The 25449-nt window shown below is 47.9% G+C and overlaps 1 protein-coding gene across 2 annotated transcripts in view; it reads right to left on the bottom strand.

Annotated features, from left to right (window-relative positions):
• Window positions 1-25449, bottom strand: part of dnmbp (dynamin binding protein) — a 73180-nt gene that overhangs the window by 24652 nt on the left and 23079 nt on the right. Inside the window, exons 2-4 of one of the 2 annotated variants that reach the window (XM_064321228.1) lie at window positions 21543-21697; window positions 18912-19034; window positions 14649-16751 (exon numbers count right to left, since the gene is read on the bottom strand). In XM_064321228.1, coding sequence (XP_064177298.1) covers window positions 14649-16751; window positions 18912-19034; window positions 21543-21687 — 2371 coding nt within the window. In that variant the 5' untranslated portion in view covers window positions 21688-21697. Of the gene's footprint in view, window positions 1-5496; window positions 7147-14648; window positions 16752-18911; window positions 19035-21542; window positions 21698-25449 lie in introns of those variants that run through there. The other variant, XM_064321229.1, reaches the window with a different exon arrangement.

Genomic DNA, 25449 nt, shown 5'->3' with positions numbered 1-25449 from the left:
GGGGCAATGTTGTGTGGGCCAGGGAATGGCGGCCTGTTATGTAGCGCAGGTGGAAAAACTGCCGTTTCACACCTGTTCCACACAGTTACGGAACACACAGCCCTGGCAGACGGGGTCTGCTGTGGACTGGAAAAGTGCTGAACTACTACATTTTTGGGACAGGAAGTAGTGGTGGAATACTACAGTGTTTTGGACAGGAAGCAGTGGTCAACAACCACAGTTTTAGGGACAGGAACTAGTCAACTACTACAGTTTTGGGGACAGGAAGCAGTGGTGAACTACTACAGTGCTGTGGACTGGAAGTAGTGTTATACGCTACAATTGCTACAATACACTACAATTTGCTACAATTGACATTGCAGTCCAGGTAAAATAGACAGCAGTTCTCTGTGCAGTCTTTTGCAACACAAAAGTAGGTGCTACAATATGAGTTCCACAGCAATAACACGTGAGCAGCAGTGTTGTTTTCCACTCTCGGCTTGGCCTTCATCACACCTGAGAACAGGAAAAGTCAGTTCCCCTAGCCGCACGAGTGGGTGTGTCGCCAATGCGCCCCTTTAGGAAGGAAAAGGATTTCTGTCTGATCTTTCGATTTTTTGGGGACAAGTTCCCAGGAGAAAGACAGAACAAAAGAGAGAACCATACCACCCTCCCCCCCCCCCACCCAACAAGTTCTCCCCAATCAGACCCTCTTTGCACTATAGCAACCCTACCTAATAGCGAAATAGTCACAATTTTTCCACAGCTTGACTATCTTCTCACCCACATGGGCGTTTCTTTGCTACTGTGGTCACGTTACACGGCTACGATGTTGAAAACAAATAAACCACTACCGCTGCAAAAATGCAATGCGAGCTGCTTAATCTTAAAGCTACTGTATTCATTGCATGAAAACTGATGGGAGTGTTCACAGCTTTAAAATGTGTTTACTCTTCTTGAACTTCTTTTCGCAAGATAATCAACTTTTATTTCTGAGCAGGTCTCCTCGAAGTCAGGATACAAAAAAGTGAATTAATAAAGAACTCATATTCAAGTCATACAGGACAAGGCCAAAAGGAGGGGAAATAACATGCCCACAGAAGAGAAAGCAGAAAGAGGGTACATAAGGGAAACCAGTCCCATGTGAATGGTGCTTCAGCTCCCACAATTACCCAGCTTTCCCTACCCTTTCCTCATTCCTACCTGTTTTATGAACACTCACATGGAAACGCCTCTCGCCAACCTGCCCATTTACAGGACATCAGATCGGGGTCTTTGCTCGATTGTTGGTGAATCTGTATTCCTGTTCAGGCATTTGTGGAAAGAATGGTTTGTGTTTCAGGGGTACAGTGCACTGTAATTACCCTGCGATGTGAACAAGCACACTGCCACCTTGTAGACCACAGGACAAAGGAGCGGGCATATTTCCCTGATGAAAGGTAATACAGGATTAGGTGCGCTCAGCCCCCTTTTGGAACACAAAGCTACAGGTAGGGTAGCATTTAACGACCCATACCCTCTGGAATGCAGGCAACATCACTGGGGGGAGAGGGAAGCTAGCAGAGGGTTATGGGTTTGAATCCCATGTGTGGCACAGCGTCCTTTGTTAAGAGAGGCCACAGCACCCAGTGCTTAGTGCCCCCGCGCTAATTACAAATCGACCCCCACACCTAGCAGAGAAGTCCGCAAATATTTTCTTCCAGAATGTCCTGCTCAGTTTTTCTTACAGTTGACTTACATGGCTTGTATGTTTGAATGCATTTGCAGAATACCATCTCTTAAAATAGATGTACTCTTAACACTTCCTTAACAGGCTCATTTATTTACGTAGGATAAAGCAGAACAGGGCATCGGACAGACCCCTGCAGGAATGTATTTGGTCCTTGGTACTCACTGTAAAAACTCAAACACAAACATCTTTTTCAGACACTTGGACAAAATAGAAATCATACAACCAGCATTTGATCCTTGACTAGTGACAAATTTGTGAAAAAAATTTACACAGGCCTTTCAAAGACCCGATAAGAGCTTCTGTGTTTGCATTCAGTCCACATGCAAGCACAGGAAGTGCAGGAAACAACAGCAGTGGACATCAGTGGGTGGATTCTCTACAGACAGACCACAGACCTCCTGCATTATTTCTGCTTAAAGCCTAAGGAAGCAGCTGTGGACACAAATCCAGCAGCAACATATGCTTGCATTAAAAGGGTGTGTGTGTGTGCATGCGGCCACGCACGTACGTATGTGTATGTACATATATGTAAATTTGTGTGTCCAAATGCATGCATGCACGTGTATGTACGCATGTGTGTCCAAGGGCATGTCCGTATGTACATATGTGTTGTGTATGAGTATGCATGAATGTGTCCACATACATGGATGTATGTGTAAGTGAGCATGTGAATGCGTGAGAGTGTGTGTGTGTATGTGTGTTTCTGACCTACATTTCGCGGTTAATCCCTCCTCAGCCCCAGTCCCGAGGCTTTTGTCTGGCCCTGCTCTTTAATCCGCCCTCGGCACTGGTACCGCCAGATTACCACAACCTGCTCCTCATTTCTCACACACACTCTTGCACATCAACACAGCCATTGTGAGGATGCTGGATGCGGGCAACCATCAGCAAAAGAAAATGAGAGACAGGGACTGCGCTGAACTGGATCACAAATGTTTTCACCTCAAACTCCCTTTTCAGGGTTCCTGTCATCAGCCCTGTTAAAACAGAGAGGGCCCATTATGAGTTTTGCTCGTGCCTTTTTACTGTGTCATTGCTCCCACTCTCAGCACCTTGTTTTCCTAGTACATGACCCAGAAAGCCAATGCAGGTGTATCTCTCCCAGGAGGAGAAAAAGGAAGGAATACCTAACCAGCAGATAGCAGCTATTTCGGTGGCTGGATCAGACACGGAAACATGCTATGGCTAACCACCAAGCAGCCTGGCTGTTCTGCAGACCGTAGCCTCCGATTAGCTAGCTTTTCTAAAAAGGGACATGAAATATTATAATCACTTTCAAAAAATGACCCAATTTTGCATGCTAGCTAATACTCTCAGTCACTGAATTTCTCTTTTTGGTTGTCCTTGGGGTTTTCCAAATTCATGTTCTGGTTGTGCACACACAAACATACACAGGACAGCAGTGTGTATCAGAGCTTTGCATCTATCGATGTTTGACAGAGTGAAAACGATGACCTTTCTCGCAACAGAGCTACCACTTCAGTTGATGTCAGCAGCAAACTCACAGTGAGATGTGTATATGTTGCAGAACATAACTTTTAAAGGCCAAGCAATGCATACCATCCATACACATACTTTGGCAATGGCATGGAAACGTCTGTTCAGAAAACACTAGAACAACCACTCAAGTTATTTAGTGAACTGATGGAGTAAAAGCATGCAGTGCTAAATTTAAATACCATTTTTAAGGGCAGTACTAGTGTTTCAGACTGTTGGAGAGAACATTTGAATCCTAAGCAACCAACTCCACTGACCTACTGAGCTGTGAGCACATTCTGTCTGAAGTGAAGCATGCTAGTGCCATTTTAAGTAAGGGCTGGAAAGCACTGCCAAGCAGGAGTCACAGTTCAAGTAGGAGTGGCATGGTGCTCTAACTTGGCTTAGAAACTCGTATTGTGACTCACATCCAGTTGGCTCTGGCGTGCATTTTCTTACTGTTTTTTTTTAAAGTGATTAAATGATTGGTTGTATTATGGTTTGGTTTACACCATGATAAGTTGACAGACAAAGGCTTTCAGAGCTGGACAGAGTGTGCCTGTACACCCACAAGCTTTGCACTTTCAACAACACGAAGCTAAAAACATCAGCTTCACACAGTAGATTGTGCATTCTGGGACAACTGCCATTCTGCCACAACTCACAGCACTACACTGATCATAGTGAACTCTAGAAGAGCTTTGAAGTTGAAGAGCTTCTCGGCATCTGTCCTTTGAAACTCAGGGCAAGCACATGGTACTGCCAAGGCCCTAGCCACCAGCCAGCAGGCAGGCAGACTGGATAAGGCGAGGGGTTAAAGAATCCTAAAATATCACCTCAACTCTGCATGGCTGCCATGCTCCTTTGCTTTTCCTGGCTGCAAATTTTGCAACCACATGTTGGGACCTGCGTTTACGTGGGTGTGTGCGCATGTGTGTACACGTATATGAGTGCATGCCCCTGCAGGGTAAGAGGTGCATCTGTGTGTACCAGTCTGTGTGCATTTGGTTGTGTGTGTGTGTGTGTCGGCCTGTAAGGTATGAAGTGTGTGTGTGTTTAGTTAATGGTACTGTATTTGGCTATCTGTGTGTAAGTATGTGTGTGTGTGTGTGTGTGTGTGTTCACGTCTGGGGATGGGGGTAGTGCTAGGCACGGTCTGGCCCATGACACAGAGCAGAAAAGTTCTCCTTCATCACCTCCCCCGCTTCAACACGGTGACGTCATCGTGTCTGCTTGCCCCCTCCCCCCACACTCCTAAGGCGCGAGGTGACGTGATCATGTGGTGTGGAGCCTTAAGGACTCAATCCACGGATTACAGCCATGAGGACAGGAGGTGGTGGGGGAGGCTATACCTTCTGTACCTCAAATACAAACAGACATCCAGGAACAGATGCCTTTTCCTACACCACACTGTGCTTGCGCTTGCGTACAAATGTAGTAAAGACGCAACAAACATTTGAATTGCCTTACGTACTCTGTTTTGTAAACTGCTCTGGACAGGCGCTTGCTAAGTGGATGCAATGGCATGTAATGAACAACTTTCATGGGGAGGTCAGGGGTTCCCAAATGTCAAAGGTCAAAGGTCACTTTTGCTTGGCCAATCAGCACACAATCCTTAATAATCACAAGGAGCCTGAGTTTAAAGGCCCTGACAACTCACCGACCATTCTGCCTTTCCTGGAAAGGAATTCTGGGTAACACAAATTTGCACATCTTGTTTAGTATTATGCCCTCCTTAGTAAACAATGTTCATTCTGCTCACTTACTGCACTGGAATGCATACCCAAGAGAGAGACATACCTATGTCCTGAAATCAGGTAAGCCATATACTGTACCAGTGTGTAGAAACATGCTCAGCTAAAGGTATACATCTATACTTCAGGTATACTATGTTTCAGATATACTTTGTTGGCGCGGCACATGCTCTGGTAAACCTGTTCAGACAAAACATGACACTCCAAAATGGCTGAAGGCACAAAAAGAGCTTGGGAAAGAGCAAGACACAGAAACCAACAGATCTGGTTGAACTGGTCTTTCCACCTGCAAATACTTGGAAGTTCACCTTTCAGCGAGAGCAGCTGACTCAAAACCTGCTTTCACATAGACTGGGCTGGGATGGACCGCTTTTCCAACCGAGACTGAACCACTCTTGGACCGAGTGAGTCTGCAGACCAAAACTGAAAGACTGAGTAAAGATGTTCTGCCCATCATGGACATGACGGCCAGAGATTTTTTTGTAAGTTTAATTATTTAATTAAGGAAGGCATGACAGGAAGCGTGTCACGGACAGGAAGCGTGTCACAGTTTACCTTGTTTCTTCTTCCTGTTGAGGGCAAAGTCTGAGTTTCTTAGCGCGGTGGGGGCGGTCTTTCTGTACAGATTGTTCCGGTCCAGCGAGCCCGCGGACCTGGACTTCCTGGCCCGGGTGTGCTGATCGTACTCCGCGTCCAGCGCCCTGAGCACCAGGCCCCCCGCGTCGTCGCGATCATGGTCCGGGCGGTCGGACCGCTCCTCCTTGTTCGTCGGTTTGCGAGACTGACTGTCCCTCCGCCCCTGGTCAAACTCATCATACCTGCGGTCAAAATCCGCTCCTCTATAATCCTTGTAGCGTTCTCCATCTACGTGGTCCTCATAGTGGTCCAAGGCTTCATGACCATAATGGTCCGCAACCCTGTCTATGCAGTCATACAGACTCCGGTCACCACGGTCATAGTCATCTCTGCGGGTGTAGTGGCCCTTGTTTCTGCTGTTGTATTGGTCTCTCTCTCTGCGGTCAAATTGGTCCACATCTCTGTCTTTGCAGTCATATCTGTCTATACGGTCATAATAGTCAACATCTCTGACATACCTGTCACTATGATAGTAATAGTCAAGGTCTCTGCTGTCATACAGGTCTCTGTATTTGCGGTCATAGTAATCAAGTTCTCCGTAGTCATACTTGTTTCTGTCTTTGCGGTCATAACAGTCTACATCTCTGCCATCATCCAGGTCTCTGTATTGGGGGTCATAATATTCTCTGTCTCTACTGTTGTACAAGTCTCTGTATTTGGAGTCATATCGGTCTGCACCTCCACGGTCACACAGGTCTTGGTCTTTGCGGTCATAATAATCAAGCTCTCTGCAGTCATACTTGTCCCTGTCTCTGCGGTCATAACCAAGTTCTCTGTAGTCATACTTGTCCCCGTCTCTGCGGTCATAACCAAGTTCTCTGTAGTCATACTTGTCCCTGTCTTTGCGGTCACAGTGGTCTAGGTCTCTGCTGTCACACAGGTCTCTGTCATTGTGGTCATAATAGTTTACGTCTCTGTCACACTGGTCTCTGTACTTGCGGTTGTAAGTGTCAGAACCTCTGCTGTCGTAGTGGTCTCTGTCTCTGCGGTCGCAGTGCCCCATGTCTCTGTCCCTGTTGTCGTAATTCAAAGACCGCTCGTCATCTCCCGCGGTGCCCCTGTACACATCACCAGCTCTGCGCTTGTCCCTGCCGACAGTGTAGTACTCTCTGTAATCGACGGCATTGCGGTCCTCCCTGCGGGTCACAAGGTCACGGTCCTCGTATTCCCATGATCCTCCCCGGTGCCCATCGCCGGCATCCTGCGGGCTGGTCCAGGGATCCAAGCTGCCTCTGCGACTGTCGCGACAGCGCTGTGGGAGCCGACTGCGGCTCTCCCCCTCCCTCTTCGTCCCCCGTTCCTCCTCCCGCAGCTCCTCCCGACTCTTCCTCATCCTGGGGGGGCTTCCCTCCGCCCTCGCGTCCCGTCAGGGCCGGCCGGCCAAACAAACTACTCCCCGCTCCTCCGCGCGCGTTCCAGAAGCACACAGCCCGAGAGCCTCCACCTGTCACACATGCTCTCCCTGAGACTGCTTGAACAGGACTGCCCCGCTCCGGCACTCCCAGCCGCCGAGTAACCAAACCTTCCACACCCACCCCCCTCCGCCTCTCAGCCAATGGGTGGGGGGAGTGCGCTGCCTTAGCTAGCTCACTGGGTTAATTATTGAGGCGTGTCACATGACTCCCAGCGTTACTGCCACGCTCCGATTGGCCGCCGACTCGGTTTGCAGAACAACACAGACGGCCTCTTCAGGATTTTCCTTATGCGAAGGAGGGAGGCTTACCTTCCCCCTCTGAGCGTCTCTGAAGTGTGCAGGACTTGGCAGTAAACAGGCGCACATACACGCACACTTCCTCCTCCTGATTGCGCAACAGGTTGTTGTAGTTTTGTGCACTTTCAACACTCGTTATTTAAACACGGAAAAAACACATTGTTAATCTACAAAAGCCAACAGATCTTCTTGGCTTTAATGCAGGGGGGCTAAAGTCTTATTATGTTTGAGCATGATTAGCATAAGCCTTTCAACTTTGTCATTAGACTGGGCAGTGCGGGTACAGCGACAAGTGAGAGATCTAATTTCTCCCAAAATTCTGTGCCGAATCATTCTGTCCCAAGTTCACATGATTGAGGGGAAAGCTTTCAAGTTTTCCAGAACAATAATAAAGAGGGAGAATGCACAGGCAGTTCACTGAAAGCTAGCGTTTGAGAGAAAGCGGACTCTCACTCCACAATGGGCCATTGTTGCATCCTAGAGGCCGAGGCATCTCGTTGTGTGTGTGAGAAAAAAGCGAGGTCTATTCATAAAACCGAGCGTAGGGTATCCCCCCCCCCACCCCCCTTTCCACAGTGTCAAAGCACCAATTACTGTAGGGGACACTAAAGCTTGAACAACCTACATGGCACTACAGCAACATCACTACATTCAGATTGGAAAAAAAAAGTATTGTTTCATTCATTTATACATGCTTGAATTTGACTTCGCTATTATGGTTTTCAGTTTTATTACAACTTTTCCAGGTTGAAAAATGTCATGAGAACAAACCCTAGATTTTTCATTATAAATAAAAGTGAAAAGCAGCCAGATTTTTTGCTCTTTTTCCCCGTGGTTTAATTTTCTGAGTCAAATATCTCAAGTCACTGTGAACTGTGATTTTCATCAGGGACATACAACAATTGCACCTGAAGAGTGTTTTTGTTTTGTCCTCCCACACACACTCACGTGGCAGCATTCCTGTTTGGTGAAACCAGTATCAGAGAAATGCAGCCTGTCTTTGCTTAAGGAGTATTTACAGACATTGTGCACGTGACCCTGTTTTTAAACTTATATCATTTCTGCTTGAGTTTCATGGGCTGATGGTAAACTGAGGTCCTGGCTCACCAAGGTCATGAAAGACCCGTTTCACTTATCGCAAAAGATTAGGGCGTCTACCGGCCTCCGAGCTAAAGACTCAACCTGGCTCTCGCAGCCTGGGTTTTTCAACATCCCCCAATTTAACTGTCAAAATAAGCCCCTCCCTCCTGACTGATGTGGAGCCAGCATTCTGGCACAGAATGGCTGCGGTGCATCACCCAAGTGGGTGCAACACACTGACAACCCCTTCGAAGTGCTTTCATAGCCATGAAAACTGCTGCATGAAAGCATACAGCTGCCTTCTTAATCTCATTATTATTAAAAATTGTAGGTGACCGTGGTTATAATGTGAACAAGTCCAGCCAGTAAACACATCGCTAAGGGATTTGTCTATTTGACTTCCCTTCTATGACTTATAAGCTGTTGACTTGTGTGAGGTCATTAAAATGAGTGTGATTGAATTAGTTAAAATGAGAAAACTGTAATGCAATCTTGATGTGTTAATGCTTTGGGACTGTGTGTGTGTGTGTGAGGGCTGTTTGTCATAGCGGTGTGTGATTTTCTCCCTCCAGATTACGCCCCAGATGAAAGTCAGCTTTAAAAACACGGGAATCGTGCTTCTCTCCCTCCTCTCTGCCGTACAGAGAAAACAAACGCACAGCAACGGTTTGCTCAATCATCGTCACACTCGCAGATACACTCTCTCATTGGCCAGCACACACCTCAGCACACATCCACACCTAAACTTGATCAGGACAAGTCAGGACATCCTCACCAATCTGAGGAAGCCTCTTCACATTCTACTTTTGCTTTTTCACATGAAAGGCAATTTAAAACCACAGAAGAAACGAGAGGCTGGGATTTATCACCAGAAACAGAAATAAGCACTAAAATAAGAAGTAAGAAATAAAAACTTTTGTCAGATGGCTAATGTACAGTTTTAAGCAAACAGGGCTGAAAAGGAGAACTGCTATGAGGGGGAGATGGAAGGTGTATAGGGGGCAGGGCAGTTTAAAGCATATCTGATCTTTATTAAAGTTTATTTTCTTTTACAAAGATACAAAGATGTCCGTGTTAGAGGGTCTGCCCCTGCCCCCTTGCATTGTGGGGTGTATTCTCCCAGGGGCAGACCTGGTTCCCGGGAATAGAATCTGGCTAGCAGGAGGTAACAAAGAACTGGAATGACTAGAGGGAGAGAGGGAGAGAGCGAGTGAGAGAGAGACAGAAGATGGGAGACCAAGCGAGGGGGGGGGGGTGGAGAGAGAGAAAGAGAGAGAGAGGAAGGGACAGCAAGAGAGAGAGAGAGAGAGAGAGGGGAGTGGTTGGGGACAATAATCAAAACTTTGAAGCCTGCCGCACCTCTACAGATTTCGCCACACACAGGATTGCTTGGCACTCTTTCACTTTATTATTCACTCACTATTTATTCCCACTATTTACTCATTCTTGCCTTCACCTTGCACAGTAATAATACTAGAGGTGTTTACTCTTTGCTTTATTCTTCACTCTGTGACTTTGACACATTTCAATAAACATGTCAGATCTGATTTTGTGAATAAATGCTAGAAAAACACTATGCCAAGAAAGAAATTTGGGCGTAATGATGATGAAAACTATCAACTGTCTCCCCAGGGTCAAATATTACATATTTCAGGAACATTTATCATTAAATATGAACTATAAATAGCTGCCTATCATCTTCCCTAACAGAATGAAAGACTCACAGATGCTTGGATCTGGAACAGACCACATATCAGTATCAGCTTTACAGTGCAAATCAGCTGGGGTCAGGATTAGCATTGGCTAGCTGCAAGAGTGTTGAAAAACACTCTCCACAAAGGTACACGATATGACCAGAAGTATCTGGATACCCCTTGGTCTGGAGCTGTTTTAATGGTTTGGACTAGGCCCCTTAGGTCCAGTGAAGGCAAATATTAAAGCTACAGCATACAATCACATTCTAGACAATTCTATGGTTCCATAATAGTTTGGGGGAAGGCCTTTTCTAGTTTCAGCATGACAATGCCCCCAGGCAGAGAGTGCAGTCCATATATAAATGGCTTTGTCAAGAATGGTGTGGAAGAACCTGACTGGCCCGCACAGAGGCCTGATCTCAACCCCATCCAACACCTTTGGGATCAAATGGAAAGACAACTGCGAGCCAGGCCCAATTGCCCAATCAGAACCCGACCTCACTAATGCTGTTCTGTCTGAATGGAAGCAAATCCCTGTAGCAATGCCCCAACATCTAGTATAAAGCCTTCCCGGAAGAGTGGTGGTTTTTATAGCAGCAAAGGGTGGACCGACTCCATATTAACGCTCATAATTTTGGATGAGATGTTGGATGTGAGGTGTCCACATACCTTTGCACATGTAGTGTATTAACAGTACAAGAAAAACAATGCTGTACATCGCTGCGTTCAGATTTGGCAAGACAGGGATTGCTCAGGTTTTATTATAACTTTGGTTATGTAATAAAATGGCACTTTTGACCTTCACACTGATGGAGCGTGCCTAGTTATAACTTAATCAGTAATGAGCGAGTCACACACCTGATTTCCATTCAGCCTAACGTGCGCTTGTTAGACAAATCTCACAGGTCAGAAATGAGTAATAATTGCGCTAGAGCTGAGCTTTGTATGGATCTGACAGTCTCAGATCAATTATCGCCATTCTGTTTTCTGTTTTATTTTGGGCAAAAAAATAGAAATCCTTCACAGGGTTGATCTGCGCTTTATTTTCCTTTCTCAATAGGACCCGATAAGACAATAATGAAAACGCCCAACAGCCACTGACACACACAGAGGGCTTATCTGAAGAACTGTATGCACAGCTGTGTGCTGTGTGTGTGTGTGCATGAATAAGCATGTTTCTAAGAGAGTGTGTACGTGTACTGTGCGTGTGTGTGTGCGTGTGTGTGTGTACGCGTGTGTCATGGCGGCAGGCAGGATGAACACACAGCCTACACTCGTTGTAACTACCAATGTTAATGCAGTAGATGCGCAACATCATACTGTACCTTGGCAATGTCCACAGATCAGTGGTGAGGAGTCTGCAAATGGCTGGGATACTGTTCCATGTCAGCAATAATAGGCAGTTGCCATATTCGGAGGCAGCGCTGCTACCTACACTATATGACCAAAAGTACCTGGACACCCCTTGGCCTGGGGCTGTTTTTCATGGCTTGGGCTAGGCCCCTTAGTTCCAGTGAAAGCAAATCTAAATGCTACAGCATACAATCACATTCTAGACAATTCTGTGTTTCCCCAACAGTTTGGGGAAACAGTTTTACTGTTTCAGCATGACAATGTCCCTGGGCACACAGTGAGCTCCATATAGAACGGTGTGGAAGAACTTGACTGGCCTGCACAGAGCCCTGACCACAACCCCATACAACACCTTTGAAATCAACTGGAAAGCCAAATGTGAGCCAGGCCTAATCGCCCAACCAGTGCCCGACCTCACTAATTAGTTTCTGGATGAATAGAAGCAAATCCCTGTAGCAATGCACAAACATTTAATATAAAATCTTCCCAGAAGAGTGGAGGCAGTTATAGCAGCAAAGGGCCAAATCCATATTAATGCCCATAATTTCAGATGAGATGTTGGATGTCAGGTGTCCACATACTTTTGGCCATGTAGTGCACAGTATATCCCCAACAAACCAGCAAGCCTCCATATCATGGTTATGTACCGTGCATCTCTACCATTTACATCCTTTGATGTTGCTTTGATATGTGGACATGAATAAAAGTATTAAAATGTAATTCTACAGTCTACACAGCAGGCCTGTAAGACCAGGAAACGGCATCACACAAACACCAGCCACGTCCTGCAGTCACTTTCCTTTCATTATCTTGCACTGCTGCACTGAGAAACCTGTATCATACATAAGCTTGTCGACCTGAGTGAGGAATTACAAACGCAGTAATGGTACAAAATGGGGAAGCAGAATGTGAGCCCTGTCTTTAAAGCCCGCCCCCCTACACACTGCTGTCTGCTTTAACTATTTAAGACTACTTAAAAGTCCAATCGGTCAGGCCCCCCCCCTCTCGCTCCCCTCCCGATCTCCCCTACCTGGTACCCGCCTGGATCCCCTGCTGAGGACATGTCCGAAGAGGGCGGAGAATCGGATCACGGGGCGCACCAGCGCGCCCCAGATCCCTGCCTTAGCCCCGAAGCGGGCCATGTCTTCTCCCCGCCGCCGCGCCGCAGTACTGGCTGCTCGGAGACGCCCCGGGGCTGCGGCAGGGGGGCCGCGCGGAATGCAGGGTTCCAGCTGCACGTACGTGCGAAAGGTTTGGTCGGCAAGGGCAACATTCCGGCCCTCCTTGACACGCGGCGGCTAAAAAACGCTCACGTGGCTCTCCAGGAAGGGTAGACATCAACCGCCACTCTCTGCAAACCCCATAGCCCCACCCCTCTCTGCCCCCTGGCCCACCTCCGAACCACAACCTAGCCCACCCCTCACTCTATGACCACCCACCCTGGCCCCACCCCTTTCTTCCGAACCACCAAACCCTAGCCACACCCCTCACTCTATGACCACCCACCCTGGCCCCACCCCTTTCTTCCGAACCACCAAACCCTAGCCACACCCCTCACTCTATGACCACCCACCCTGGCCCCACCCCTTTCTTCCGAACCCTACTCTAGCCCACCCTCACTCTATGCTCACCCACACTCCCTCTCCACCACACCCCACCACTCACTCCATGATCACCCACCCAGGCCCCAGCCCTCTCTGCTTAACCACCGAACCCTAGCCACACCCCTCACTCTATGATCACCCACTCTGGCCCCACCCCTTTCTTCCGATCCACCGAACCCTAGCCACACCCTTCACTCTATGACCACCCAACCCTGGCCCAACCCCTCACTCTATGACCACCCACCCTGGCCTCCCACCCCATCCCACTCCACCTCATCACTCCATGATCAACCACCCAGGCCCCACCCCTTTATGCTTAACCACCCGACCCTGGGCCCAGCCTTCACTGCCTAACCACCACACTCATCAGAAGCCAAACCATTTTCTGTCAAAAATGACCAATGCCAGATCAGACTGCTTTTTGCAGGCTAAGCATTCAGGCCAGTGACACTGCTGACTGATCCGAGATCGGGCCAATGCCAGAGAAGACTTGTGTTTTCAGCGGAAACAGCAGAAGAAAATGTAGAGAAGGTGAGGGAGACAGCCAGAAACAACAGGTCCTGCATTGCCATAATTCCACAGTAGTGTGAAGAACAGGTATGCACGCTCACAGAGACAAAGACCCTGCCCACCACACTGTTGCTGCCACGCCCACTCTAATACCAGACAACTGCACCGATCCTCCCACACCCACTCAAATTCCAGCCTGTGACTAACATGAGATTACACCATGAGATTAACATGAGATTAAACCAGTGCGTTTCCCATCAACACGAGGCAACAAACACATACACACACACACCCAGTGACTTAACGAGTGAACCCTGTTGAAATGAATTGGGGGCAATGTGCAGCTACCGCAACAGTCACAGGGTTGCAGTGGTTAATCATTTCAGATGGTTCATGACACTGCAGCGCTCTGTGTGACGGGTCTGCACCATTTGAACACATTTCAGAAACACTGACTGCTGCTGCATTCACAGTTGCTTTCATTTTTATTGAACGGTATATTTTAAACCATGGATTGACGGAGGACAAGCATACTCCCACCTGTGCAAAGTCAAAGCACTTTCACAAACTTTAATTTTCCACATAAAAAATAGCACTTTGAGGTCAGTGTGGGGATGAAGGCAGTCTCTAATTAGCTGATCTGAGGTCAGTGTGAGAATGAAGGTAGTCTCTAATGAGCTGATCTGAGGTCAGTGTGGGGATGAAGGCAGTCTCTAATGAGCTGATCAAGGTCAGTGTGGGGATGAAGGCAGTCTCTAATGAGCTGATCTGAGGTCAGTGTGGGGATGAAGGCAGTCTCTAATGAGCTGATCAGAGGTCAGTGTGGGGATGAAGGCAGTCTCTAATGAGGTTATCTGAGATCAGTGAGTGGCTGAAGGTAGTCTCTAATGAGGTTATCTGAGATCAGTGAGTGGCTGAAGGTAGTCTCTAATGAGCTGATCTGAGGTCAGTGTGGGATGAAGGCAGCTCTATGACTGATCTGGACAGTGATGGCTGAAGCTCTCTAGGGTATCGAGTCAGTGGTGGCTGAAGTGCCTCTAAGGTTATTGGAGACCCGTGAGGACTGAAGGTAGTCTCATGGCTAACTGAGGCAGTGTAGAGGTGCAGGAGGTCTCTCACCTCGTAGCTGCTGCTGCTCCAGGGACAGCGTGTCAAGTGTGTAGGAGCAGAACTCCAGGTTCTCCAGGGCTTGGGCGCGGGCCGTCTCATCCTCCTCCTCCTCCAGCATGAGCCGCAGCTCCTCCATAGTTTGGGAGTACACCTCCATGTCCCGCTCCACCACCTCCAGCCGGAGGAGGGAATACTGCTCCTGCTCTCTCTCCAGGGCCTTCTGCTCATCAGACTCCGCCTCCGCCTCGGGATCCGCCTCTTCCTGCTCTTCATCCTCCGGCGCAGGGAAGGTGTGGTCGGTCTGGGGCCTGGGGGAGTGGCTGTCCGGGCGCAGGCAGGGCGGGGGCGGTCTCGGGGCGGGCCTCGCGGGTCTGAAGGATTGCGGGCCCCCACGGTCGCCCCCTGCCGGAAAGCCCCGGGACACCCGCGGTCTGACGACCCTCGGGCGGGGCGGGGGGGGCCGCAGAACCTTCCGTCTCTCTAAAGGGGAAGATGAGGAAGAAGAGAAGGGCGAGACCTCAGACTGGAGATACACGGGGGAGTGGGAGGAGCCCCGAATGATGTCGCTCTCGCTGCTGAAGTCCAGGATGGAGAAGTGGCGTGAGATCTGCTCCCGGCCGGAATCGGGGAAAGGCCCGCCCCCGGCCCCTCCCCCTGGGCCAGCTCGGGTTCCGCCCCCTGCCCCGCCCAGCAGGCAGCCCTTCTCAAACTCGGCCAGCTGCTGGCACAGCTCGGCGTCCAGGTCCCGCGCAGATGCCGAGAGGCTCTCCAGGGTGAAGGAGCCGGACAGGCCGTTGGAGCTCCGCCCCCTGGGCTTCCCCCACCGCTCGCCCGCGCGTCCCAGCAGCAGGTCCGAGTCGTTGACGCTTGAGTGGCGGGCGACCTTGCGATGGCTCCGCCTCTCGCCCCAGCCGGAGGGGTTGTCAGGGGCGACGTTCCGCCCATTGCTCTGCCCGTTCTGGCTGGCCGACGCGAGGCTGAGGGTCCTGGTGGCGGGCGCTGGGGGCGGGTCCGAGTCGGCGACGTCGCTTACCGTTCTACGACCGAAAGACGACCTGAGGTTCAGAGAGTGCAGGCTGGGGCGGGGTGGGAGGCGGGGTTTGGGTGGGGGAGAGGGGCTGGCGGAGCTGGCCCTCTGGAGCTCTCTGCGCGGGGGTGTCAGGGTCCCCCCGCCCCAGGAGCCGCGCGTGGGCTCCGGACCCACTCTCGCATCGGCCGGCTTTGCGTCCGCCCATTTCCTGTCCGCGCCGCCGCGTTCGGCCCGGTGCTCCAAGTAGTCCAGGTCCCAGACCGTGTGGTCCTCCTGGACGCTCCAGTCATGACCGTCACCGTGGGAGTCGCCCGGAAGTGCCGGGCTTTGTCTGGCAGTGTCCTCATCTATGTTCTCTATGGAGGGGGCGGAGTCGAAGTTTGGCAGCTCCTCCCTCTCGGCATCGGGGGCGGGGCGCGGGCTCTCGAGCCGGACGAATCGGTGGGGGAAGACCCCGCTGCGCCCCCTCAGCCTCCCCTCCAGCCACCCGTCCTCCAGCGTGCTCACCACCCGGATCCTGTCGCCCACGTCGAAGTCCAGCTCGCCCGCCTCCATCGCACGGAAGTCATACAGCGCCACCCCGTAAACTCCCTCCTCGTCCTCCTCCTCTTCCTCCACAGACTCCTCCGCTGCCCGAGCGGAGCCCTCCCCGTCCTCCTCCTCCTCCTCCTCCTCGTAGATGTCGTACGGCCCCACCTCCTGCCCTGCCCCCCCCAACCGCAGGGGAGCCAGCAGCTCCACGAACCCCTCGGGGAACACCCCCCTGCGCCCGTCCAGCTCGCCCTCGTACCAGCCCGGCTCGGGCACGCCCACGATGGTGATGATGTCGTCCTCCCGGAAGTCCAGCTCCTCCTCCAGCTGGGCCGACAGGCTCATGAGGGCCCGGGCCTGGCCCAGGGCGTGGCTGGGGAGGTCGGAGGTCGCCGCCGCGGTGACGGCGGCCCTCTGGGACAGCTGGCGGGACCTGCAGGAGAGGCGGAGCTCTTCGACGCAGGACACGGGGATGACCCCGCGCGACCCCCAGCAGTTCCGCCCCCTCAGCCAAGCGGCGTCCACGTTGCCCTCCCCCACCACCACGTCACCTGTGCAGAGAGGAAGAGGAGGGGAGGAAGAAGCAGGAGATGAGAGAGAGGGAGAGGAAGGGAGAGGAGTATAGAAGTGAAAGACGAAGAGAAATTCAATCTTCAGACGCTATCCATGGAACTCTAGGTGGAATTTACTCAATAAGCTGTCTCACCCCCAAGGTGCTAAATAAAATCCACACAATAATATTCAAAATCATGATAAAGTGTCAATGATAATCTTCTCTCACACTGAGAAAAGAACAGGTCATTTACTCTTGTCAAAGTAGTGATATAATGCACATGGTTATGTGCAATAAGATGACTAACTGGAAGAAATACAATATTTGTTAGGTAAAAAGCAAATCTTCTTTACTGCATCTTAGCTGGACAGTGGAGCGCTGGCAGTGAAGTTTCTCGCCTTTAAGATACATGTCAATGAGTTTCACCTGGGCCTTTATGAAGCAGGATTACTGAGTTAGCTGGGTAACTATGCCCGGAACCTTCGAAAATCTGGAAGCAGGACTTAAATAAAACAACTGTTCTGGGTTTTACTCAGCGCTGTTACCCAGCTAGCTCCAGATTTTTGTGGAATACCCCCCTGCATTGTGGGGTTAAAGGCATGTTTTTAGAAGCCTCTTTTAACTGAGGGAGAAGCAACACACACTGCTGAGGGAGAGAGGACACAAGTCTGGAGTTCTCACTGGGTTTCCATGGGGGTGTACAAAGAAAACATTCTCTGGTGTGGATTTGTATTTGCAGCAACAGATGACACTCCCCGTGCTCACAGCTTTTTTATGGCATTATTTTATTTTTGAAGAATGCTTTCACTTAAAAAGAATAAGCAGCAAACAAGTACATCAAAGCACCCGTTAAAGAATGGTTATGATGCTTCGTTTTGTGAGAAATATCCACCACATGGATGTACAGCGGCAGGAAGGTGCTAAAAAGTAGAGAGAATTCTTCCTGACAATGCTGCAGCAGGGGTCAGAGGTCACATTCCACAGAGCAGGGCTTCCCCCCATTGTTTAGGAGTGCCGACCTCATGCAGGGACCTCGTGTCACAGAGGAGGCATCAAAGTCCTTATTAATGCCTGAACAGACATAGCAGAACACGGGTTTACCCTTTTCACGAAGCGCCGGGCCACCTCTTAGGAAATAAAATGCGTTTGGAATTTAAGAGCTGACAGAAGACAGAGAGGGAGGGTCAGCTCTCTAAAGGCAGCCCTGGGGAGGGGAGGTCAGCCGAGGAGAACACAGCGTTCCCTCTTACGCACTCCCAGCCGTCTGCCTGTCATACACAAGTGGTCAAACAGAGACTCCTAGTGGTTGCTGGGGGGACTGCGCCCTGTGAATTTGCTGCCAAAGGGATGAATTTCCTAATTGTCAGTCAGCTGGCTCACGCCCTCCGATCCCTGACTCAGTCCTCCAGGTTCCCATGACCAAACTAAATAAGGTCAGAAGAGTTTAGGAAATGCGTGAGCCCTGGCACGGGTACGAGGATGAGTGAGAAGCACTTCTGTTCTAAGTTTTGACACAGCTATGTTTATAGGAGCACTGGGAAAACTAGGGTACCTAACATTTGGCATACAAGCTCTTTCTAAAATGAAGCAACCTTCTCTGCTAGAACACGACTGTCAACAGCAGTTAAACTGATCTCTAGCTTGTGCACTATTGGTCTAAATTACTCACTTTTTACCTGAACTGCCTGAAATTAAGCTTCTTTTTGCCAGCCGAGTTATGGAGAAAGAGAAAAAGAAACAAACATTAACATGCGTGAGTGCGCCTACATAACACACACATGCACAGGCTGGCACACACACGTGTACACACACACACACACACGCACATACACACAAACACAAACACACGCGCAAACGCACACCCACACACAAAAATAACAGACAAACACACACGCAAACACACACTCACACGTACACAAACACACACACACACACATTTTGCAAACATTTGCTGTGACTGGGCCCCATACGATCATAAACAGGGTGATGTGCGAGGTGACCAGACCAATACGGTCAAAAACAGGGGGCTGCATGGGATGACCCCACAAGGTCACAAGCAGAAAGGCATGAGGGATGGTCACAGGGTCATGCAGGTCGGAGGTTGGAGGAATGACCGCATGCAGTCATGAACAGGCATGAGGCGCTGGGCACGGTGTACCTCTCTTCAGTGCCAGGTTCCCGGGTTCCAGGCTGCTGAAGTCATTGATGCACACGTACAGCCTCTCGCCCGGCTTGGCACTGGGGATGCTAACTGGCTCCACGAAGGTACTGGGAAACTGGCCTGCAAGAACAAGTCATCAGTCACATGACCAAGAAACGACCAATCATCAAAGCGATAAGCCCAGCGAAGAGGAAAAGCAAAACATCACTGCTGATGCTGGCCATCCTGATTGGCCAATGCATGGTGACATGATGAAGAATTTAAATGCACTCCAGTTTTTAAAAGAAATTAACATGTGATAGCACACTCCTTAACATTGTTAGACAGCTTTCAACTGCAACATGGTCTCACATTATCTAGTTTCAAAGGCTTAAAATTCACTTGCAATGTCATGAGCAGGAAAGCCATTTGTATTTAGGTGGGAACCTGCAAATCCAACCTCATTCAACAGCTAGCAGCCTCATTGATCTAATAATAAGTAGAGACAGGTGTGCCAAACTGCAGCGGAAATGAAAACCTACAGGATCTCCAGGAACAGGGTTGGGTACCTCTGGTCTAACTATTCAGACAATGAGGTCGGTACAGGATACCAGAACTAACATCGTGACAGACTAATACTGACTGAAGCAGAACAAGTACAGCCCTAATTATGTCATACTAGCAATGCTAGTTTTCAGCAGGAAGCTTTACAACGAAGATTTAGTCTTATATGAACGCTATCAATTAAAAATTTGGTTTTCAGCTAATTTCCCCTTTAAAGGCAAAGTTCATCCAATAATCATAGTTTCAAATTATTCAAAAACCCATATATACAGGGCCATCCAACATTATTCAAGCCCTGCATAAAGAGGAGCAAATTATAAAATAACCAATGAATAAATTAAACAATTCAGGGAATTAGTTATGTTGTACACACCTAAAAATGGGGAAACCATATTATTTCATTCTAATACAATTTCTCAGAGGTTTTTTTAACTGCCTCATTTCCCCAGGATACATCAGCTCTTCTGTCAGATTGTTTATTCCTCCCCAGTCTTCCCCAGGGAGTACTGACACAAAACTCACCTTGACAAAAAAGCAAAAATTTCATTTTACTCCCATTTAAATTTTTGACGATATTTTTTTACAGAACACGAGTGAGCCATGAATGAGCTAACCAGATGTGACGTTTGTATGCGTAATACCATTATTTATCTTGCGACAATAACGCAATTATTGCTGCGATAGCTCAGCAAGCCAACAAAAAGGGGCCTTTCCCGGCTGCGTGAATGGAATTTCTGTCTCGGCCTTGTGTCATACTGTACGCCCTCTCTCTTAGTTTCTCAATTCAACTCGAGTGACAGACAAAGAATCGTCTGTGTTTCCCCAAGTACAATCACATTTACGCCAAATGTTAAGAAGCTCATTTGAAATTACAATTTCTCGAATAATAAAGAGGTCTCTCTGTCTCTCTTTCTCCCTCCTCTCACTTACAGTCTGAGATGCAGCCACACCTGAGCAGAAGTGTGGAGTCATTTCCTTTGTCGTATTCCAGACACCGCCCTGACATATACTTGCTCATTGCTTCTTTATTTAAACCAGACACATTCTTAAAGGGAAATTGTCCAATAAACTGCCTACAACCAGTTGATTATCATAGTGGTGTCATGCACATGACTCGTTATATGTATGAAAGAGAGTCAAAATTTATCCAGTTCGTTTTCGCCAGTATGTACATTAAAGGGATATTTTGCATGTTGGCCCGAAGAGTTTCTTTATATGATAAACGATATTTTAGATGCTTACAGAAGTTTCTGAAGAGGCATGGGCTTCAGAATGGCTGGTATAGCGGCTTAAAGCAAGAAAATACAAACTTTGGAGGCATAACCAGCTGCTTTAAAATTACTATTAAATAATTTGCAACTGACCTTCAAATTCCAATACACTAATAATTACAAAGCCTTCAGTTTGTAAGAATCTTATGTAAATACCTAGGTATACTTTATCCCATCGTGAAGGAGTAGCCTTCACTGCAGAGACAGGACATGCGTTTTTGTTTTCTCTAGAAATTGTCATTTTAAAATGTACGTATAATTAGCTTTAATCAACATTTTCATGAACTGACTGTTAAGTGTGCATAGTGTGTCTTGCAGGTGACTGATTGATAGGAATGTTTCCAGGTCTGTCAAATTGTGGGCCGATTTAAGATCAGCTATGTGGATTAATAGGGGGTGATCTTTTTGCAACTAAGTTTCGACAGTATGCTAGTAAAGCTTTTGCCAACTTTTTTCCTATAGGGTCCAGATAAATTAGAAGTAAATGTCCTTCAATTACGTAAAGTCTCAGTGCCTGTATTTCTGGCTTGTGTGCAAATAAATTGTTTTATATACTTTTGAGCTCAGGTAATTTTAGAAAAACCTTTGTTTTCCAAAGAATCGTCCGACTCTGTGACACCCACAAAAAAAACTATACCGATTTCTAAAATACACTAAACCTGAAATATAGACACTCCAGAAAGCAAACTACCCCTTTAACATCCAGCACAAATACTATTTCAGAATAGTAAAATAATAATTTCTTATTAGCGGAAACTGGAGCATTTGGGCTGACTGAACAACAACGACAGACCTCTCCATGCACGTCACTCACCTGTGACCCCATCCTTGTTGCCCAGCAACCAGAACTCATCGACCACGCTAAGGACCTCGATGACATCGCCGGTAAACAGGGGGAGCTCCTCGGAAACGCTGGGAAGGAACTCAAACACGGCGCGGACCACCGAGCCGGGCTCCATCACTCCGCCCCTGTAGAGAGGAGAAGGACGAATGAGGACATGGCTTCAGCTCGGGACTGCCAGGGTTTCTCACGGCTTTCTCACGGCATCTCACCGTTTCTCATGAGATAGAATTACAGGGCAACAATTCACGGCATTAAAACAAAATAAACAAAACGGTGCGTCCCATTCCATGAAGTGTTTCAATGTATGACAAACAATGTGGCTATATTAGAGGAGATCACATCTAAATGTTCAGATTCAAAGGTTGCTGTATATGGATTGTACATATACAGACACTGACACTGATTTTACAGTGTCAGGTAGTGAAGTCCCCTAATTGAGCCTGACAGGCTTCCCTTGCCAAGCAGGAGTACTAAAATAGGAACAAAACAGTTGTGATAGCACCTTACTCCACCAATCACAGAGTACTTTAGTATCTACCAATAGAACAATGGCGAAACATGATTGGCGGAGCTCCTCCTCTTTGTTTACAACAAATAAGCTGATGACACTAGTTATCCCAATTTATTATCCCTGTTTTAAACCACAACCACTCTGACTGAGCACAGAACAGACTCAGTCCAAAACCCTCAATGATTTAAAATCAATGATTTAATCATTAGAATAACTGTTTAATTGCGTGCTACCGGATAAGTCATGTTCACGCTTAAAGACCTCTGCTCTTCTGAAAATAAGATCATCTAGAGACCCTGTGGAAGGGTCTGAAAACCCAACAAAAGCTTCTAGCTACACAAATGTCTCTGAACATTCTAAGGGGTACTAAACCCCAGCTGTTTCCAACACTCCTAACCAGAAAGGAAATGTTCTGGACCTGCTGTACGGAACTGGATGATTGCAACAGATCCGGGCATCCCCAGACCCTTTCCTCCTCAAGAGGCGCATTTACAAAGATGCATAAATCTCAGTTAGTGGGCCTCCACACCCTCAAAAACAATACCCCAGACTAACTGAAACCATAAACACACACACACACACACACTGAGCACTGTCCACATGGCAAAACTCCAGTGTGGTGCACTACCTCTCTATGTCCACCAGGTGTCACGTGCATCTTCTAAAAAGTTTTGCCAAGGACGAACACTCTCACATTTTTCCTTGAGTGTTTACTAAAGCAAATTTTTTTACATGTACATACACTGGAGCCGCATAGGAGGCATAGTCACATGATGACATCAGCTTCAGCGGACACTGATGGAGGGAAAATGGCAGTCAGATGTCGAACGGGGCGTAGTTTTTGGAGAAAACTGTGGAACAGCTATCGTTCCCGATGAGTCATGCATTAGCCTGTGAGTGTTTGTGAGAGTGAGTGTGCAAATGAGAGTATGCATGTGCACATTTCGAATATTCTACTGAGGCAAGTTTGAACATGAGCAGTGCCCTGGCCTGAAATGTACTAATTCTTCAACCACTACATTGGTCATGAGCCGTTTCTTTCTTTTTACACATTCCTCTTTCCATCACTTTGTTACAGTTTAATGTTCAACTCAACTGCCCATAAGAGTTTGTTCCCAAATGTACTTATAGCAAACTGTAACTTGGCAGTTCTGTTCTTGAGGCTTACCAGTGGTTTGCATCTTGCAGTGAACCCTCTCATGTTATGCTGGTGTATTTGTCTCTCTATGATAGTCTTTCACACAACTTCACCTAGATCCTGGAGTGTTATTGATCTGTTGAAAAGGGGGTTTCTTAACAACTGAAAGTCAACTTCAGTCATTCACTGTAGTGGCCTTCCGTAGTTGGTTGCTATTGCTGAGCTCACCAATGCGTTCTTAACAATGTACCAAAGAGTTGATTGTGACACACCCAATCTTCTGGCTATGTCTCTGATTACTTTATTCAGATTTTTCAACCCCGTGTTGGCCTGCTTTACTGGCATTAACACTTCTTTTGTCCTTGAGAGACAACAGCAAGAGACAAATGTGAATTCTACACCCATAATCAACCGTAGACCTTTTCTTAGATTTCTTGTACATGAACTAATGATGCCTGGTCATTAGTCTGGTCTCCCCTACCTCTGCGGTCCATTGCCTCCACCCTGCCAACATCTGTTGCCACCTGCTGTTCCCCATCACCGCCACCCGGCCCCACCCATCACCTGAGCCACATCATAAACCCTACAAAACTGACTGACATGTTGGTCACCAGTCAGCACCCTGAGCTGACCAGAGGAAGATGGGTTTCCCCCTTGAGCCTGGTTCCTTCCAAGGTTTCTTCCCATCTGCCACAGGGAGTTTTTCCTTGCCACTGTTGCCTTAGGCTTGCTCCTGTGGGGGTTTCGGCTAGGGTTGTCTGTAAAGCGTATTGTGACAACTGCAAAAAACTGTAAAATATGCTATACAAATAAAATCTGATTGAAAATTTGATTTGATATAGCTGGCCAAGAAACAGCTGAGAAGCCAACTGTCCAATTATATTTGGTCTTCCAAAATGGGGGGACTACATATAATAAGGGCTGTAATTCCTACATGGTTCACACAATATGGATGTAAATACCTGTAAATTAAAGCTGACAGACTGCAGTTTAACCTCAAATTCTTTATTTCATTTCAAATCCAATGGTTTAGACTACAGTGCCAAAACAGCCAAAACTGTCACTGTCCACACACACACACACACACACATAGTGTACACACACACCTGCAGGCATTTTCACATGAAGGACATGTGACAAAGACCACTGTATCTTGTTTATTAAGGAGCTTAGAAGAAGTAAATATTGGAAGACTCCAAATACAGTGTAGCTAATCATTAGACAGAAAGAGAATGAGAGAGACAACAGAGCTGAGCTCAAGAAAGATGCTGGTTTCTTCATGGTCACTGGCCCACTTCCTCAGTAGCCTTCCATCTCTGGAGACTGTGACCACTTCAGTATCTGGTTCTGAACAGCAAATCACTTCCAGGTACTACTGCTCATCACAAGGAGTGCCTCTGTATCTGCAGGTGAGGGTTGGGAGAGTACTGTTTCAACCTGCTGAGAGAGTGGCTGATCTCATATAATCCTTTCAGGGTTCCTGGCTCTGAACAGTTCAGCCATTCTACCGTGCAAACAAACAAAACAATGCACACCATCTGGACTCCGAATACTACACGGGTATGTGCTTTCCCAAACCCAATAAAAATTCTGTATGTTATCATATCTGGATAACATACAGAAAATCAGACTCACATAAGACAGCGGCATCACAGCGTGACACATGGCCGCGCCCTGTGGAGTGTGGAGTGCAGCTACTCTAGCTACTCTAACAGAAACAAAGCGAAACTAAACTCAACGAAACGAAGACGATAACGAAACGAAAATGCCACCAAAGAAAGTCAGTAATGCAGTTGAGGAACAGTTGGAGGAGATCACAAAATCTCTGAACTTCATGTTGGATGAGCTGAGTAAAGTGGCTAAACAACAAGCTATGCTACTTGATCTGATGGATGAAGTCAAACAACTGAACAACCTTGTTGAAGAGAAGGATAAGAAAATTGACGGACTCGAGCGAAGAATTGATGACCTGGAACAATACACAAAAATGGAGGATCTAATCATAAGCGGACTGGACATCACACACCGAACTCATGCCAGGACTACAGCCGGAGATAAAGACGAAGAGGACGCCCCGACAGAGGAACTACACACGCTGGAACGGCAAGTTATGAAGTTCTCTGAAAGTAAGAAAATGAGCATTCAGAGTAATAACGTCGCGGCTTGCCATACCCTTCCCCGAAAGGATAGCAAAGCAAAGCCTGCCATTAAGCCTGCTCACAAGACTG

This window comes from Anguilla rostrata, chromosome 2 (genome assembly GCF_018555375.3).
Source record: "Anguilla rostrata isolate EN2019 chromosome 2, ASM1855537v3, whole genome shotgun sequence".
NCBI lineage: Eukaryota > Metazoa > Chordata > Actinopteri > Anguilliformes > Anguillidae > Anguilla > Anguilla rostrata.
This window is presented reverse-complemented; position numbering and strand designations above follow the sequence as displayed.